This window comes from Trichomycterus rosablanca, chromosome 2 (genome assembly GCF_030014385.1).
Source record: "Trichomycterus rosablanca isolate fTriRos1 chromosome 2, fTriRos1.hap1, whole genome shotgun sequence".
Taxonomy (NCBI): domain Eukaryota; kingdom Metazoa; phylum Chordata; class Actinopteri; order Siluriformes; family Trichomycteridae; genus Trichomycterus; species Trichomycterus rosablanca.
Genome location: NC_085989.1, coordinates 13002379 through 13019465, shown reverse-complemented (window position 1 = coordinate 13019465; position 17087 = coordinate 13002379). Strand labels below are relative to the sequence as shown.

The 17087-nt window shown below is 37.2% G+C and overlaps 1 protein-coding gene across 1 annotated transcript in view; it reads right to left on the bottom strand.

Moving 5' to 3' along the window:
* The window catches only part of col11a2 (collagen, type XI, alpha 2), a 111022-nt gene that overhangs the window by 62352 nt on the left and 31583 nt on the right, over nucleotides 1-17087 (bottom strand). Inside the window, exons 7-12 of the mRNA XM_062985601.1 lie at nucleotides 9336-9552; nucleotides 8875-8928; nucleotides 8499-8540; nucleotides 3602-3664; nucleotides 2769-2843; nucleotides 2175-2261 (exon numbers count right to left, since the gene is read on the bottom strand). Coding sequence (XP_062841671.1) covers nucleotides 2175-2261; nucleotides 2769-2843; nucleotides 3602-3664; nucleotides 8499-8540; nucleotides 8875-8928; nucleotides 9336-9552 — 538 coding nt within the window. The remainder of the gene's footprint in view (nucleotides 1-2174; nucleotides 2262-2768; nucleotides 2844-3601; nucleotides 3665-8498; nucleotides 8541-8874; nucleotides 8929-9335; nucleotides 9553-17087) is intronic.

Below are 17087 nucleotides of genomic sequence, written 5' to 3'. Positions count from 1 at the left end.
CTTCAAATGTTGAAGGCTAAGTTGGAGTGACAGTTTTAACCTGTACAATTTGCCGCACACTAAACAAAACAGCAAAACAACACTGCTTAAACTGAACTAGACACATAGCACTGATGCCCTCTAGAATAGGCAGTTTTTTCTGAAGAGGCTGAGGTCATTCAGTGTATCCACCTCGGAAAATGTTCTAGTTCTAAAGATAGTATATGTTATATACTATATTTCTTCTTTATTTCTTTTTTTAAATGACTGCATGACAAGTCACCTGTTTTGTTAAAGGTGTTTGGACATAAATAAATATTCTAATAAAATATTCTAATGAACACTTTTTATACTAAACTAGCAAGGGTGCCAATAACTGCAGATAATGTAACACACACACGCACACACACAAGCACACACACACACACACACACATTCATATATTATATATACATGTATATATAATATACATACAGTGTATCACAAAAGTGAGTACACCCCTCACATTTCTGCAGATATTTGAGTATATCTTTTCATGGGACAACACTGACAAAATGACACTTTGACACAATGAAAAGTAGTCTGTGTGCAGCTTATATAACAGTGTAAATTTATTCTTCCCTCAAAATAACTCAATATACAGCCATTAATGTCTAAACCACCGGCAACAAAAGTGAGTACACCCCTAAGAGACTACACCCCTAAATGTCCAAATTGAGCACTGCTTGTCATTTTCCCTCCAAAATGTCATGTGACTTGTTAGTGTTACTAGGTCTCAGGTGTGCATAGGGAGCAGGTGTGTTCAATTTAGTAGTACAGCTCTCACACTCTCTCATACTGGTCACTGAAAGTTCCAACATGGCACCTCATGGCAAAGAACTCTCTGAGGATCTTAAAAGACGAATTGTTGCGCTACATGAAGATGGCCAACACCCTGAAACTGAGCTGCAGCACAGTGGCCAAGATCATCCAGCGTTTTAAAAGAGCAGGGTCCACTCAGAACAGACCTCGCGTTGGTCGTCCAAAGAAGCTGAGTGCACGTGCTCAGCGTCACATCCAACTGCTGTCTTTGAAAGATAGGCGCAGGAGTGCTGTCAGCATTGCTGCAGAGATTGAAAAGGTGGGGGGTCAGCCTGTCAGTGCTCAGACCATACGCCGCACACTACATCAAATTGGTCTGCATGGCTGTCACCCCAGAAGGAAGCCTCTTCTGAAGTCTCTACACAAGAAAGCCCGCAAACAGTTTGCTGAAGACATGTCAACAAAGGACATGGATTACTGGAACCATGTCCTATGGTCTGATGAGACCAAGATTAATTTGTTTGGTTCAGATGGTCTCAAGCATGTGTGGCGGCAATCAGGTGAGGAGTACAAAGATAAGTGTGTCATGCCTACAGTCAAGCATGGTGGTGGGAATGCCATGGTCTGGGGCTGCATGAGTGCAGCAGGTGTTGGGGAGTTACATTTCATTGAGGGACACATGAACTCCAATATGTACTGTGAAATACTGAAGCAGAGCATGATCCCCTCCCTCCGGAAACTGGGTCGCAGGGCAGTGTTCCAGCATGATAATGACCCCAAACACACCTCTAAGACAACCACTGCTTTATTGAAGAGGCTGAGGGTAAAGGTGATGGACTGGCCAAGCATGTCTCCAGACCTAAACCCAATAGAACATCTTTGGGGCATCCTCAAGCGGAAGGTGGAGGAGCGCAAAGTCTCGAATATCCGCCAGCTCCGTGATGTCGTCATGGAGGAGTGGAAAAGCATTCCAGTGGCAACCTGTGAAGCTCTGGTGAACTCCATGCCCAGGAGAGTTAAGGCAGTTCTGGGAAATAATGGTGGCCACACAAAATATTGACACTTCAGGAACTTTCACTAAGGGGTGTACTCACTTTTGTTGCCGGTGGATTAGACATTAATGGCTGTATATTGAGTTATTTTGAGGGAAGAATAAATTTACACTGTTATATAAGCTGCACACAGACTACTTTTCATTGTGTCAAAGTGTCATTTTGTCAGTGTTGTCCCATAAAAAGATATACTTAAATATCTGCAGAAATGTGAGGGGTGTACTCACTTTTGTGATACACTGTATATACATACTGTATGTGTGTGTGTACTTTAAAATAGTTGTATACCCTAACAATAATGTCTACATTTTTAGTATGTTACTAACTACTCATTCTACTCACCCGAGCCTGAGACAGAATGGCCTGAGCCTGAACCTCCTGTGCTGAGACGATGGGGCCTTTGTCCCCTCCACTTTGTCCAAAGCGGAACTTAAGACAGTGACAGAATTAGACTGTTAAAAAATATTGTGTTTGTGCTACAGTGCTATCTTTAATAAAAATATAATATTAAAAAATAAACAAAATATTGACAAAATACACAAAACTAATTTTTACACAATGACACTTGGCCACTGACTAAATACTGCAGCTATATTAATATGGTGGGTGACTATGTATAGTCAATGTCTCAACTGATTGCCTGGCTGACTGAATATGTGAGTTCATATGGTTTAGAAAACACAAGTATAAACATTATTTATCTATCTACTTGCTGTTCCTGCAATAACAGGCAAAATGGACTAATAAATTAGCACTCATCACTTATAGCTTGTTGAAATAAAAAGGGACCAGTGTTTGTCACAGATAACCAGGCACAAATATATAGTACTTATATTTACAGAACTAATTAGAAGTCATGATCCCTGTCAATGAAACTTAGATTGAAGTTTTTAAAATGTGGAAAATAGTTACAGATGACAAAATGACATAGCATACAGGAAGCATGACAGATGTCCCTGTTGGCCCAGGTGCACCATCAGCCCCAGGAAGACCAGCTTTCCCAGGTGGACCCTTAAAAAATGTAAACAATTTATCAACATATAATCTTAACCAAATAAGATTTAGAAAATATTCAGACCCCTTGACTTTTGTACTTTTTATTGTGCTTTAATTGTGATTGAATATAATTGCAATTTTATAGTAAACTAATTGCACTGTAGTCCAGCGAACACAAAGCCTTAGATATTGTTTAATACCCTTGCCCTGATTTATGCCTTGCCAATTTTTGAATGTGGAGATCCCCAGACAGTTCCTTGGACTTCATGGCTTGGTTTTTGTCTGTTTTTTCCTCAGGTGTGTGCCAATGTCTAATCAGTTCAAATTTCAACAAGTGTACTCCAATTAAGATCCAAACATATCTAAAAAAAAATCAACCTAACAGGGTGCACCTTATAACAATTGCAAAGAGTTCTTTGGTATTTTTTTTAAATTTGTGATTAATAAGAGATTTTAGTTTTACATTATTAATAAATCTAATAAAATAAATATTGTCATTATGGGTGATGTGATCACATTTAGACTGATATGGTAAAAATAGCAATTATATGCACTGTATTGTATTTATTATATGTTTATTCCAATTTCACAGGCTCCCACATTTGTGTGTTAATAAAGTTACAATTTAATTAAGTAGAATTCATTACAATTAAATTCTGCATTAGAATAAAATTGTGTAAAGATGACAGACATTGAAATATTGCACTAAATACACCCATTTATAAGTACCCTACTTTTAAATGACTTTTTTTAAAGTTTGAATTCAAACTTACTCTCTCTCCTGGATCACCCACAGACCCAGGCAGTCCAGGAGAGCCAGGAGGACCAGGGAAACCCTAAAGAAAATAATAATGAGACAAGAAAAACAGACATAGGAAAAACACAGTAATAATAATAATAACTAGGGAGGTACATTTGCTTAGGAAATACAAGTGAGATTGCAGCTCAGCAAAGGTACAATATGTCTGTGTGTGGGGGGGTTGAATACTGTGATGAGATATGTGATTACAAGCATGCTCAGCAAATGCTATGTGTTGCTGTCAAGGTGGTTGTCAAGGTATAGCTAAATGGTTGCTATGGTAAAAGGGTGTTGTTAAAGAGTTGCTAGGTCGTTTTTAAGATGATGTTAAGTGGATGCTAATGCTGCCTAGGCGCTATTATGACTGGCAGCCTCTTCAGTAGCTCCGTCATTGTTGTACTTTTTTTCTTTGTGTCCTTTTGTCTCGCTGTTATAAGTCTATTCTTTAATAAGGATCTATCATCTTCACAAGAGGGCTGCAGAAACTATGTTTATTCAGGACAACAACTACTCTTTCTAAGGACAAGATTGAATGTTCACCCCATGCCAGAGGAACTAAGACCCAGATACCATGGCTGCAGAGCTTGCCCTAAGCTGAGGGCTAAGTTAATGGCAAAGCAAATGAGCTGCAAGCCCGTTATTTAATCTGTAATGATGGGAACTGTCAGGCAGTCAGACTGTTTCACACTACATGACGGCGGGGACACTTATTCGGACTCAAATTATACACTTACACTTACACTGTTACATCTATACCAAGCATGTATTTGGGTGGTGGGTGTAAATACTCTTTACACAAGCAGGTAAATGTGTGTATGCATATATTTGATGGGGGTATGGATACTTTTGCCCAGACACATCATTGTGTGTGTGCAAGCATGCATTTGGTGGGGGTGTATTTTTACTTAGGTAGGTGATTGAATGAATGTAGTATGTACAGTATGTATGTATGTGTGTGTGTATGTAGGTGGGGGTAAATACTTTTGATCACATTAGTAATGGAATGTATGTATGTATGTATGTATGTATGTAAATACTTTTCCTTAAATATCTAATTGAATTTATGTATGTGTAATGTCAATGTGTTTGTGATGAATGGGAGTAAATGTACATTAACATGCCTTTTAAAAAAGAAGTGAGAGTGAATTGCGCAATCACTGATAATTAATTGCACAATAACTAATAATAATGAGAATAATAAGACTATCATACAATAATAGCATGATTGCCAACTGCAGTGATCACACTAATAATAATAATAATAATAATAATAAATAATAATAAACAGCTTAAACTATTCCCAATCAGTACTGAGATTGCTAAGCTGTTGCTACATGGTTCTAGGTGGTTGTTAAGGTGTTGCTAGGTAGATGCCAAAGAATATCAGGTGGTTAATAAGCTGTTACTAGGTGTTTCCTAAAGTGTTGCTAGGTGGTTGCTAAGGTATACCAAGTGGTTACTTAGGCATTTTTTAGGTAGTTTCTAACGTGTTGCTTGGTGGATATTAAGGTTTAGGGGGTGGTTGCTAAGGTGTTCTTAAATGGTTGCTGTGATAAGAGGTTAATTACTAAGATGTAGTAAAGTGGTTGCTAAGGTGTATTTGGGTCACTAAGCTCTTGCAAGTTGGTTGCAAAAGTGTTTCAGGTGGTTGTTAGGGTGCTGATGAGTGATTGTTAGGGTGTGTCCAAGTATGTATGTGTGGGGTGGAATGTAAATGCTTTTGATCGGATAGATGATTGTGTGTGTGCAAGCATGTACAGTGGGGGAAATAAGTATTTGATCCCCTGCTGATTTTGTAAGTTTACCCCCTTACAAAGACTTGAACAGTCTATAATTTTTATGGAAGGTTTATTTTAACAAAGAGAGACAGAATATCAACAAAAAATTCAGGAAAAAAAACATATAATAAAAGTTATAAATTTATTTGTATTTAATTAAGGGAAATAAGTATTTGATCCCCTACCAACCAGCAAGAATTCTGACCCCCACAGACCGGTTATGTGCCCATGAGGCACACAAATTAGTCCTGTCCCTGTATAAAAGACTCCTGTCACAGAATCAGTTTCTTCCGTTCAAATCTCTCGACCACCATGGGCAAGACCAAAGAGCTATCAAAGGACGTCAGGGACAAGATTGTAGACCTGCACAAGGCTGGAATGGGCTACAAGACCATCAGCAAGAAGCTTGGTGAGAAAGAGACCACTGTTGGTGCGATAATTCGAAAATGGAAGAAATACAAGATCACAGTCAATCACCCTCACTCTGGAGCTCCATGCAAGATCTCACCTGGTGGGGTAAGAATGATTCTGAGAAAGGTGAGGTCAGTCCAGAATTACACGGGAGGAGCTTGTCAATGATCTCAAGGGAGCTGGGAGCACAGTCACCAAGAAAACCATTAGTAACACACTTCGCCCTAATGGATTGAGATCCTGCAGTGCCCGCAAAGTCCCTTTGCTCAAGAAGGCTCATGTACAGGCCCGTCTAAAGTTTGCCAATGAACACCTGAATGATTCAGAGAAAGCTTGGGAGAATGTGATATGGTCAGATGAGACCAAAATTGAGCTCTTTGGCATCAACTCCACTCGCTGTGTTTGGAGGCAAAGAAATGCCCGGTGGGGATGGTGTTCTTGGGGTCATATCCAGCATTTCTTTGCTCCCAGCTCCCTTGAGATCATTGACAAGCTCCTCCCGTGTAATTCTGGACTGACCTCACCTTTCTCAGAATCATTCTTACCCCACCAGGTGAGATCTTGCATGGAGCTCCAGAGTGAGGGTGATTGACTGTGATCTTGTATTTCTTCCATTTTCGAATTATCGCACCAACAGTGGTCTCTTTCTCACCAAGCTTCTTGCTGATGGTCTTGTAGCCCATTCCAGCCTTGTGCAGGTCTACAATCTTGTCCCTGACGTCCTTTGATAGCTCTTTGGTCTTGCCCATGGTGGTCGAGAGATTTGAATGGAAGAAACTGATTCTGTGACAGGAGTCTTTTATACAGGGACAGGACTAATTTGTGTGCCTCATGGGCACATAACCGGTCTGTGGGGGTCAGAATTCTTGCTGGTTGGTAGGGGATCAAATACTTATTTCCCTTAATTAAATACAAATTAATTTATAACTTTTATTTAATGTTTTTTTTCTGGATTTTTTGTTGATATTCTATCTCTCTCTGTTAAAATAAACCTTCCATAAAAATTATAGACTGTTCAAGTCTTTGTAAGGGGGTAAACTTACAAAATCAGCAGGGGATCAAATACTTATTTCCCCCACTGTATGTGGTGGGAGTGTTAATACTTTTGCCCAGAGAGGTGACTGTGTTTGCAATATATATATATTTGGTGGGGTTGTGAATACTTTAGCTCAATCAGATAATTGTGTGTGCAAGCATGTATTTAGTGGGGGTGTAAATACTTTTGCTCAGGTATGTGATTGTATATACATATTTTATACAACAGTTAGTTCCGACCTTACAATCTGATTGGTTGAGAAGCGTTCTAACGTTGTGGTCATTTCACACCACAACTGTATTACTCCGCTGACACGTTGCCATTAACGACAAGCTTCATGCACACAAACGCGCACGCAGGCGACACAGCCTTTTTTCCGATCGCGTTTTAAATCCATTATCTGATATACAATCTAGCGCACTGTGTAGGGAACATAAATCAATTGTCTAATTCACTATCTAGTGCACTATGTAGGGAACATATATCCGTGATCTGATACACAATCTAGTGCACTATGTAGGGAAAATTAATGTGTTTGTAACGCGAACAGTTAGCTTAATAGCCCAGTTAGCAGCTCCTAGAAGTTCTGTTATCATCCATATCCTTTGGTGTGTGCGAGAGGTTTTTTATTAATTTTTTTCCCTTCAGAGGTGCTTACCTTCTTCTTCTTGTTCTTACCTCCCTGAAATGAGTTTTTGCAACTTGGGATGTCTGCTTTGTAGTGTTAAACTTTATATTCGTTGTGGAACTACCTTTTGGCGGAAGGTATTGTCAGTATTAAAGCATATTTATTATGAAATTCAGGGCTTCTTTGAATCATTTTCTTTCTTTATTTTGTAAAAGCTGTTGTATAAAAGCAATAGAACACTTGAGGTCGTGTGTTATCGTGAATAATATCACGGCTGTGATGATCTACGGCACTCGCCTTCGGCTCGTGCCTGCGACCGAATCACAGCCGTGATGTTATTCGCGATAACACACTCCCTCTCGTGTTCTATTGCTTAAGTATGTATGTGGGTAGTAAATACGTTTGGTCACATTAATAATTGTACATATGTCATTTGTGGTGGTGGTCCTGCTTTGAGGATTCCCAAGCTGCACTGAGGTTGCTAAGCTGTTGTGATGTGGTTGCTAAGTTGTTGCTAGCCAATTGCTATGTTTTGTTTGTTTGTTTTATTAGGATTTTAACGTCATGTTTTACACTTTGGTTACATTCATGACAGGAACGGTAGTTACTCCTTACTCGAGGTTCATCAGTTCACACAAGGTTATAAACCTACACAGACACGGGGAGACTCGGGCCACCCCACCTGGGGATCGAACCCAGGACCTTCTTGCTTTGTGCTACCCAGTTAACCACCGTGTTGGAAAGGAATTGCTAAGCTGTCTTTCTAGGTATTTATTAAGGTGTTGCCAGGCAGTTGCCAAGGTATAGTAGGTGGTTGCTAATATTATTGTAATTACCTACTCCAGTCACACTAATAAGACTGTATAATAACAACAGTTTGATTGTCACTGCAATCACACTAATAATAATAATAAGAACACTATCAGATAACAATAGCGTGATTGCCATACTAATAAGACTATCAGATAACAAACTATCGGATAACTGCAATCACACTAATAATCACAACGACACTCACTGCTGGTCCTTCTTGTCCTGCTGGTCCTTCAATCAGCATGCCCTTAGAAATTAAATGTTTAAAAAATGACAGAATTTAATTAAAATTTTATGTTGCACATTTTTCATAAAAATACTGCTGTAGTGACATATACTTACTGCCATGATGTTTTTATTCATATTAACTATAAAGTCCAAAGTAATTTAATGTGAAAATAGAAGACTTTCTTTCTTATAATTATACATACACACATTTTTTGCATATCTAATTTGCATAGCTACCAAATGCATGCTAAAATGTATTATTATTAGTATAAATTTCAAGGGTGTAAATGAAAAAGGGACAAATCAGTGTATATGGTATTCGAAAGGCAACCTTGATGTTATATAGTACTTACAGGCTCAAGAACTGCAGGCTCTCCCTTTTCTCCCTTCTGGGCTCTTACAGGAACCTGTGGAAAACAAACATAATTCACAACTGGTCAATTCTAAAAATATGTAAAAAAATTTAACCATTCACCAAGATCGTGTTTTAAAAACCTTTTATGGACATTTTTAATGGACATTTTTGGAGTCCAGATGGTCTGTTATTAGAATAATTAATCTTACATCTTTATTAGAAATATTTTAATGTCTTTAATTGCTTACTTGACTGTGCCAGACATTAGACTTATCTGCATTTGACTATGCTATATGGATTAAACAAACCATTTATTGTTTCAAAAATTTCTGTTACCAAGTCTTCACCACTACTGATTTTGCAATGGTGAAAAATTGCTGTGCGTTTGTCAGCACAACAAATGCTGGGTTAGCCCTCCACTTTCAAGAGCTTGGAAGAATATTTTCACCTCCCCTACACCCCCCTTGTCTGTGTTAGTAAACCCACACCACTATCTGTCCTCCCCTTGGAAATAGGTTCATTGTAGTCCTTGTAGTAATATTCATATTCCTTCATGTCAAAGTTTCCAGTCACATACTCTTCAGCTTTGTCTTTTTTTTTAGATCCCTTCATGCCACCTGTTTTGGTCTCCTCTACCTCTTCACCTACCACAGTCCCCTGCACCTGATCCATATAACTGAAAACATGAAAATCAAAAAAAAAAAAAAAAAAAAAAGTATTGAGGCAAAAAGTAGTACAAGAGTGGAAATAAGATTACTGAGGGAAGAATTAAACACTATTAACAAATAAAAAATTAGGGCAAGATTAACATAAAGAGATTAAGAAATACATTAAAAAAAAAGGGAAAGAGATTACAAGGCACAGGATCAGAACAAGTCTTACCTGTAACTACAAAGTCATTGAGAAACTTATACTAGTAATATTACTACTAGGTTTGTACTTTGTTAAAGTTATTACTTAAACTTACTACAAACCCTGCAGCCACTAGTGCAATAAGAATTGCAGGGCATTCTCTCCACAAAAATACATAAAATTAATTTTATCAAATGTTTTTGGTCACATGTTTGATAAATAATATTTTTTCTTTTTTCCTAAAATCACCTTTTTGACATAAGAAATCAGTGTCATATAGGCATTTTATAAATGATATTTCATAAATAAATAAATAAATTATTAAATAATACACCGACCAGGCATAACATTATGAGGAAAAGTGAATACCACTGATTATCTCTTCATCATGGCACCTGTTAGTGGGTGGGATAAATTAGGCAGCAAGTGAACATTTTATCCTCAAAGTCGATGTGTTAGGAGCAGGAAAAATGGGCAAGCGTAAGGATTTGAGCAAGTTTGACAAGGGCTGAATTGTGATGACTAGACGACTGGGTCAGAGCATCTCCAAAACTGCAGCTCTTGTGGGGTGTTCCTGGTCTGCAGTGGTCAGTATAAACCAAAAGTGGTCCAAGGAAGGAACATTGGTAAACGGGCGACAGGGTCATGGGCGGTCAAGGCTCATTAATGCAGATGGGGAGCGAAGGCTGGCCTGTGTGGTCCGATTCAACAGGCGAGCTACTGTAGCTCAAATTGCTAAAGAAGTTAATGCTGGTTCTAATAGAAAGGTGTCAGAATACACAATGCATCGCAGTTTGTTGTGCATGGGGCTGCATAGCCACAGACCAATCAGGGTGCCCATGCTGACCCCTGTCCACCGCCAAAAGTGACAACAATGGGCATGTGAGCATTGGAACTGGACCATGGAGCAATTGAAGAAGGTGGCCTGGTTTAATGAATCATGTTTTCTTTCACATCACGTGGATGGCCGGGTCGCTTACCTGGAAAACACATGGCACCAGGATGCACTATGGGAAGAAGACAAGCAAGCGGAGGCAGTGTGATGCTTTGGGCAATGTTCTGCTAGGAAACCTTGGGTCCTGTCATCTATGTGGGTGTTACTTTGACACAACTTACAGGAGTTAAAGGATCTACTGCTAACATATAGGTGCCAGATACCACAACAGACCTTCAGGGGTCTGGTGGAGTCCATGCCTCGACGAATCAGGGTTGTTTTGGCAGCAAAAGGGGGACCAACACAATATTAGTAGGTAGTCATAATGTTATGCCTGATCGGTGTATTTTATAAATTATTACAAGATTTTTAAATCTTAAATTTTTATACTCACACATTACAATATAAAACTTACATATACAAATGCTCAAAATTTGGTAAGTTATTATGTAATGGTACTATAATAAATTGTTAGCTATTGTCCGAGTGGGTTTACTCCAGTTCCTCCCACAAGTTCATAGACATGCAGTCAGGCCAATTGGTCTAAAATTGTGTGTGTGTGTGTCCTTTAATGGACTGGCAACCTGTCCGTGGTGTTTTCTACCTTTCACCCAATGAATCAGACCCACCGCATCCAGGATAAAGTGGTGGTAAAACAGACTATGAATTAATGAATAAATGTTATAATCAATTGTTTTGGTGTGAAGTCAAACTAAATAAAGATTAAAAATAAAAGTTTAATAGAGAAAACAGGTTATGTTCATATTTAAAAAAAGGTCATAAATGCAGAGGAAAATAATTATAGCCTATATTTTATAAAGGTTAATTAAAATACCAAAGATGGCTATGCATGGTTTAATAAACTGAAATGTCAGAATGTTGTGATTTAGGTCAAGATGAAATAAATTAGGATTATAAGAGTATTTGTAAAGAGAATTATAACTTGACTCCAAAGAATTTAAAGGTTAGCTCTTTTGACAACCACTTTAGCAAAATAAACGGGGTTTCCCATGACTTTGTGAAGCAGACATTAAATAATATGGTAAGGACAAAAAACAATAATTTCTGAGCACAGTTTCACAGAATAGTAATAATGTTTTTATAGTTTTTATTTTTATCATTATTTATAATAATGATAAAAATGTTAAAAAACAGTGTAGCATGCTGTATGTCAAGCATAACTTTAAATGACACCAAAACATAATTGCTTAACGTAACATATTGTTTTGGATGTCCAACAAATTGCTTATTAGAGCTTACTAAAATGAAAGCTAACCAAAAAAGCTTTGAATTAATGCTTCAATAGAAACTGCATCATTCATATCCAGGTTAAAAATGAACAATAAGAATGATTTTATTTGCAAGACAAAAATAGTGCAGAAAGAGAAAAAGAGTAATTCGCAAACGAACAGTGTTTTGTGCCATCTATAAGTAAGATTAATTAATGTGTACATTGTACAAATTATGTTCAACAAAACATTGCATGCTGACAGGATTATACTCTATAAATTATAATAAGGTTACTATAAAGTGCGTAGCTTGGTAGTGACAGGTGAGAAAATAGACAGAGGACTATACAAATAGTCATGCTGTAGTGTCAGTCTATTCCACTTTGTCATATCGATTCTTATGATCACTGAGATCATTTGATATATGAAATGGTGGAGAGGGTCCAGTGGATCAATATGTTCCAACCTCATTGCTAGGTTGCTAGGATGTGATTTTTAAAGTTTTGCACATGACATTTTCTTATTGTTATACACACTTTGTGTATTATTACACTTCTTCTATTAATGTGAAATAGCAAATGTTTTGCACAAGTTTAACTATTAAAATATTATTTTAAAAATTCCTTTTACAACAAGAGTACTGTTAACCTCTCTGTATCATTACAATTTAAGGGCAAAGTAGAATTTGAATTACATATTTTTATATTAATATGTAAAACAAAATGGTTTTTTGAAATGTATATGCATCCATAAATAAATGTGTGTTTTTATAAGAGTGTACAATTGCAAATAAACAAATTATAAAGTATAAGGTATTTATTCAAAAGTATTTTTTTTTAGATCAACACTTTTACTTTAATCTAATTTGTTAATAAAGGACTGCAGGCTAATTTGTAATGAGGTTGGAAATAAAGAGCTGGACAGCCAACATGGGCTACTGCTTTTGTACCTGTAGAGAACCATGTGTTGTTTTCTTCTTGAACTTTTCTGAAGTGGAGAGGATGGGATCACTCACTGTCACCTTGTTGAAGGGCGGTGATTGTTTGGTCATTGATTTGATGCTATTGACAGATTTCTCTAGCTTGAAAGGGATGATAACAGGCAAAGACACAGGGGCTGGAATAGGTATGAGTGCTGGGCTTTGTGTCATTTTTTTTTTATTGGAATGGGCATTAGTAAGCTTTTTGCTAATAACATTGTCTGGTTTCTTATATATGGTGGTTGACCTTGCTTCTGGGAATTTAAGCTTCTTCGATTTTGTGATATCAGTATTTGCTGTCTTTGGCATAGCTTTACTTCGGTCAGCCTTTAACTTCACAGTGTCTATTTTGCTTGTCTTTATTTCAAGTTTATCTTCAATGATCTTGTTGTTTGCTATCTTAGAAAGTTCTGTTGTAAGCACTATAGCCTTAGGTGTTTGCTTCTTTTCTTGTTTGGCATTAGATACTGCTGCCTTCATTACTTTATACTTGTTTGTCAAAGATGTCTTCGACCTGCTTTCAAACTTTTTAATTTTTATTGTTTTTCCCCCTTTGCTTTCCAATTGCCTGTCACTAACAATACCTGGATTAGTTTTTTTTCTTTCTGATGTTCTTTTCTGACCATTGACACTCATTTTGCTCTTGCTTGCCACTCTATTCTTTACTTGACTGTTGGCTTTAGACAAAGCATTTACCTTGACTTTAACTGATTCTCTATTCATAACTTCAACACTGCTATTCATTTCATCACTACTCTTTCTCTTAATAGTACCAATAGAGTTTTTCTTTGCACTGCTAATGTCATTCATTTTCATTTCATTAGGAGTTTTTATGTATATAATGTCTTTACCATTGATAGTAAATTTCTTATCTTCGCCAGTCTTAGGGACTAAAGTGGATTTTGAGTAAGGCCCTGGTTTAGTGTCTATATTTGGCTTAATGTTTAAAGGTAAAATATGCAATGAGTGGGGTCTAGTTTTTTTCATGGCATATTTGGTTTTGCCTGGGTATGCTCTAGCTGATATAGCTTGCTTGGCTGAAATAAACATATCATTGGCTAATTTTACTTGGCTAGGTTTTTCCCTATAAGAGCTTGTTCTCACACTGACTGGTAAAGATTTGAGTTTAGTAAACCTGCTATCCTATATATTATGGTTTGGTTTAAGTGCAATAATTTGTGTAGTAAGTGCATTTTGTGCATAATTGTGTGATACAGTAGTGTTTATGATGGTAAACAATATAGGGATATATCAAAAACATGGTAGGGGTGGGTGGGATTGAAAGAAATAGGAAAGAACAGGAAAAAAGAGACAGAGAAGAATTGGTGTTTGATGACATAATGACATTAAGATCTCTGACAACTGTCTGACAGATTATTGCTGGTAAAACTAATACAGTAATGAAATGGTTACAACTGGCACAATTATGTAATACATTGGGATATATTTGCCATTTTTAAGCAGAGCAGCACACACACACACACACACATACACACACTTATCTACTTACTTACTCGCTCACTCACTTACTTATGTACTTAATTACCTACTTACTCACTTACTCATTTTAGAGTAGCCAATGAACCTTCTGCATGTCTTTGAATGGTGCAAGAACTTGGAATACTCATAAGAAACCCACAAGGACATGAGGAAATCATGCAAAAAACCTCCCAGACAGTGACAAAATAAATCACAAACATAATGTGTATACAAAACTTCTGTTCAAAAATGTTTTGCTTGAAAGATGTTAAAGAAAGTTACAAAAACATATAATGGCTTTGTTAGCTGCCAATGTCTATGACAAACTATTTACTAACAAGGTCAGTATTTTTGTCCATAGCTATGCTGACAAAGTAGTGGCAAAGATATATATATACAGTGGGGGAAATAAGTATTTGATCCCCTGCTGATTTTGTAAGTTTACCCCCTTACAAAGACTTGAACAGTCTATAATTTTTATGGAAGGTTTATTTTAACAGAGAGAGACAGAATATCAACAAAAAATCCAGAAAAAAACATTAAATAAAAGTTATAAATTAATTTGTATTTAATTAAGGGAAATAAGTATTTGATCCCCTACCAACCAGCAAGAATTCTGACCCCCACAGACCGGTTATGTGCCCATGAGGCACACAAATTAGTCATGTCCCTGTATAAAAGACTCCTGTCACAGAATTAGTTTCTTCCGTTCAAATCTCTCGACCACCATGGGCAAGACCAAAGAGCTATCAAAGGATGTCAGGGACAAGATTGTAGACCTGCACAAGGCTGGAATGGGCTACAAGACCATCAGCAAGAAGCTTGGTGAGAAAGAGACCACTGTTGGTGCGATAATTCGAAAATGGAAGAAATACAAGATCACAGTCAATCAGGGACAGGACTAATTTGTGTGCCTCATGGGCACATAACCGGTCTGTGGGGGTCAGAATTCTTGCTGGTTGGTGGGGGATCAAATACTTATTTCCCTTAATTAAATACAAATTAATTTATAACTTTTATTTAATGTTTTTTTTCTGGATTTTTTGTTGATATTCTATCTCTCTCTGTTAAAATAAACCTTCCATAAAAATTATAGACTGTTCAAGTCTTTGTAAGGGGGTAAACTTACAAAATCAGCAGGGGATCAAATACTTATTTCCCCCACTGTATATATGGCATAGATATATATTCTTGCACTTAGTGCTCTGCGAAATTAATAGATTTGTGTGCATTGCTGTACCTGAGGCATAGATGCTCATCCACAAACGTGTATTTACATTTCTTACACAAATTTAAACATATGGACATTTGAGCTTTATTTGAATAGTACTGAGAGATGGAGCTTATATAACTAAACAAAAAAATTTAAAAACTTACTTTTAAACACAAGTTGTAAAATGTAATGAACAAAAATGGAAATTTATTGTGAGGAAAAAGTTAGGACACCTCCACATTTATTACTACTTAAAATTTGAATCAGGTGCACCACATCAGCTGCAATGACTAGACCATCATTAGGGGACATTGGATATTTATTTAAACCTCAGACATTAGTCTGCTCTTGATTGTTGAAGTGAGTGTTATCACCATGGTGAGATCTAAAGAGCTCTCTGAGGCCTTCAGAAAGAAGGTTGTAGATGTACTGTATATGAGTCTGGGAAGGGATTTAAAAAAGATCTCAAAACAATTAGAAATCAGCCATTTCACTGTCCGGAAAATAATTTACAAGTGGAGAACATTTAAAACAACTGCCAACATGGCCAGGTCAGGTTGTCCTAGCAAGTTCAGCCCTAAAGCAGACCGCATGATGCGTAAAGAAGTCTCCAATAATCCTACAATGTCATCACGGGACCTACAGGTAGTCAAAAAAAACATCAGGGCAAGTTTGCCAGAGAACACCTAGACAAAGACCAGGACTTCTGGAACAATGTGAAGCATGGAGGTGGAAATGTCATGGTTTGGGGCTGCTTTGCAGCAGCAGGGCCTGGCAAGCTCTCCATTATAGAATTTACGATGAATTCTTCACTGTATCAGAGGGTGCTTGAGGAAAATGTAAGACCATCTGTCCAAAAACTGAAGCTGAAGCAGAGATGGACCATGCAACATGACAACGACCCAAAACATTCCAGTAAATCCACCAAGGATTTAATCCTATTGAGATGCTGTGGGGTGATTGTAAATGGGCTGTGCATGCAAGAAACCCCTCAAACCTCACACAGCTGAAGAAATTCTGCATGGAGGAGTTGGAAAAACTTCCTCCCAGTCGATGTTAGAGACTGGTAGATGGTTATAGGAAACGTCTAATTAAGGTTATTTCAGCCAGAGGGGGAAATACCAGCTATTAAGGCATAGGGTGTCCTAACTTTTTCCTCACAATACATTTCCATTTTTGTTCATTACATTTTACAACTTGAGTTTAAAAGTTATTTTTTCAGTTTTATTTGTTTAATGATATAAGCTCCATTTCTCAGTACTGTTCAAATAAAGCTCAAATGTCCATATGTTTAAATATGTTCAAAAAGACAAAGGTTCTCATGGGGTGTCCTAACTTTTTCACATGACGTATATACAGTATATAACACATACATTTGCAACAGGACAAAACTATTGGGAACTAAATAAGTATCCTTAATTTGGTTTACCCATGATGTGTCATATACAGTTGAATTCATAAGTTCATATAAACCTTGGCCACATTCATTTAAACTCAGTTTTTCACAATTCCTGACATTAAATCC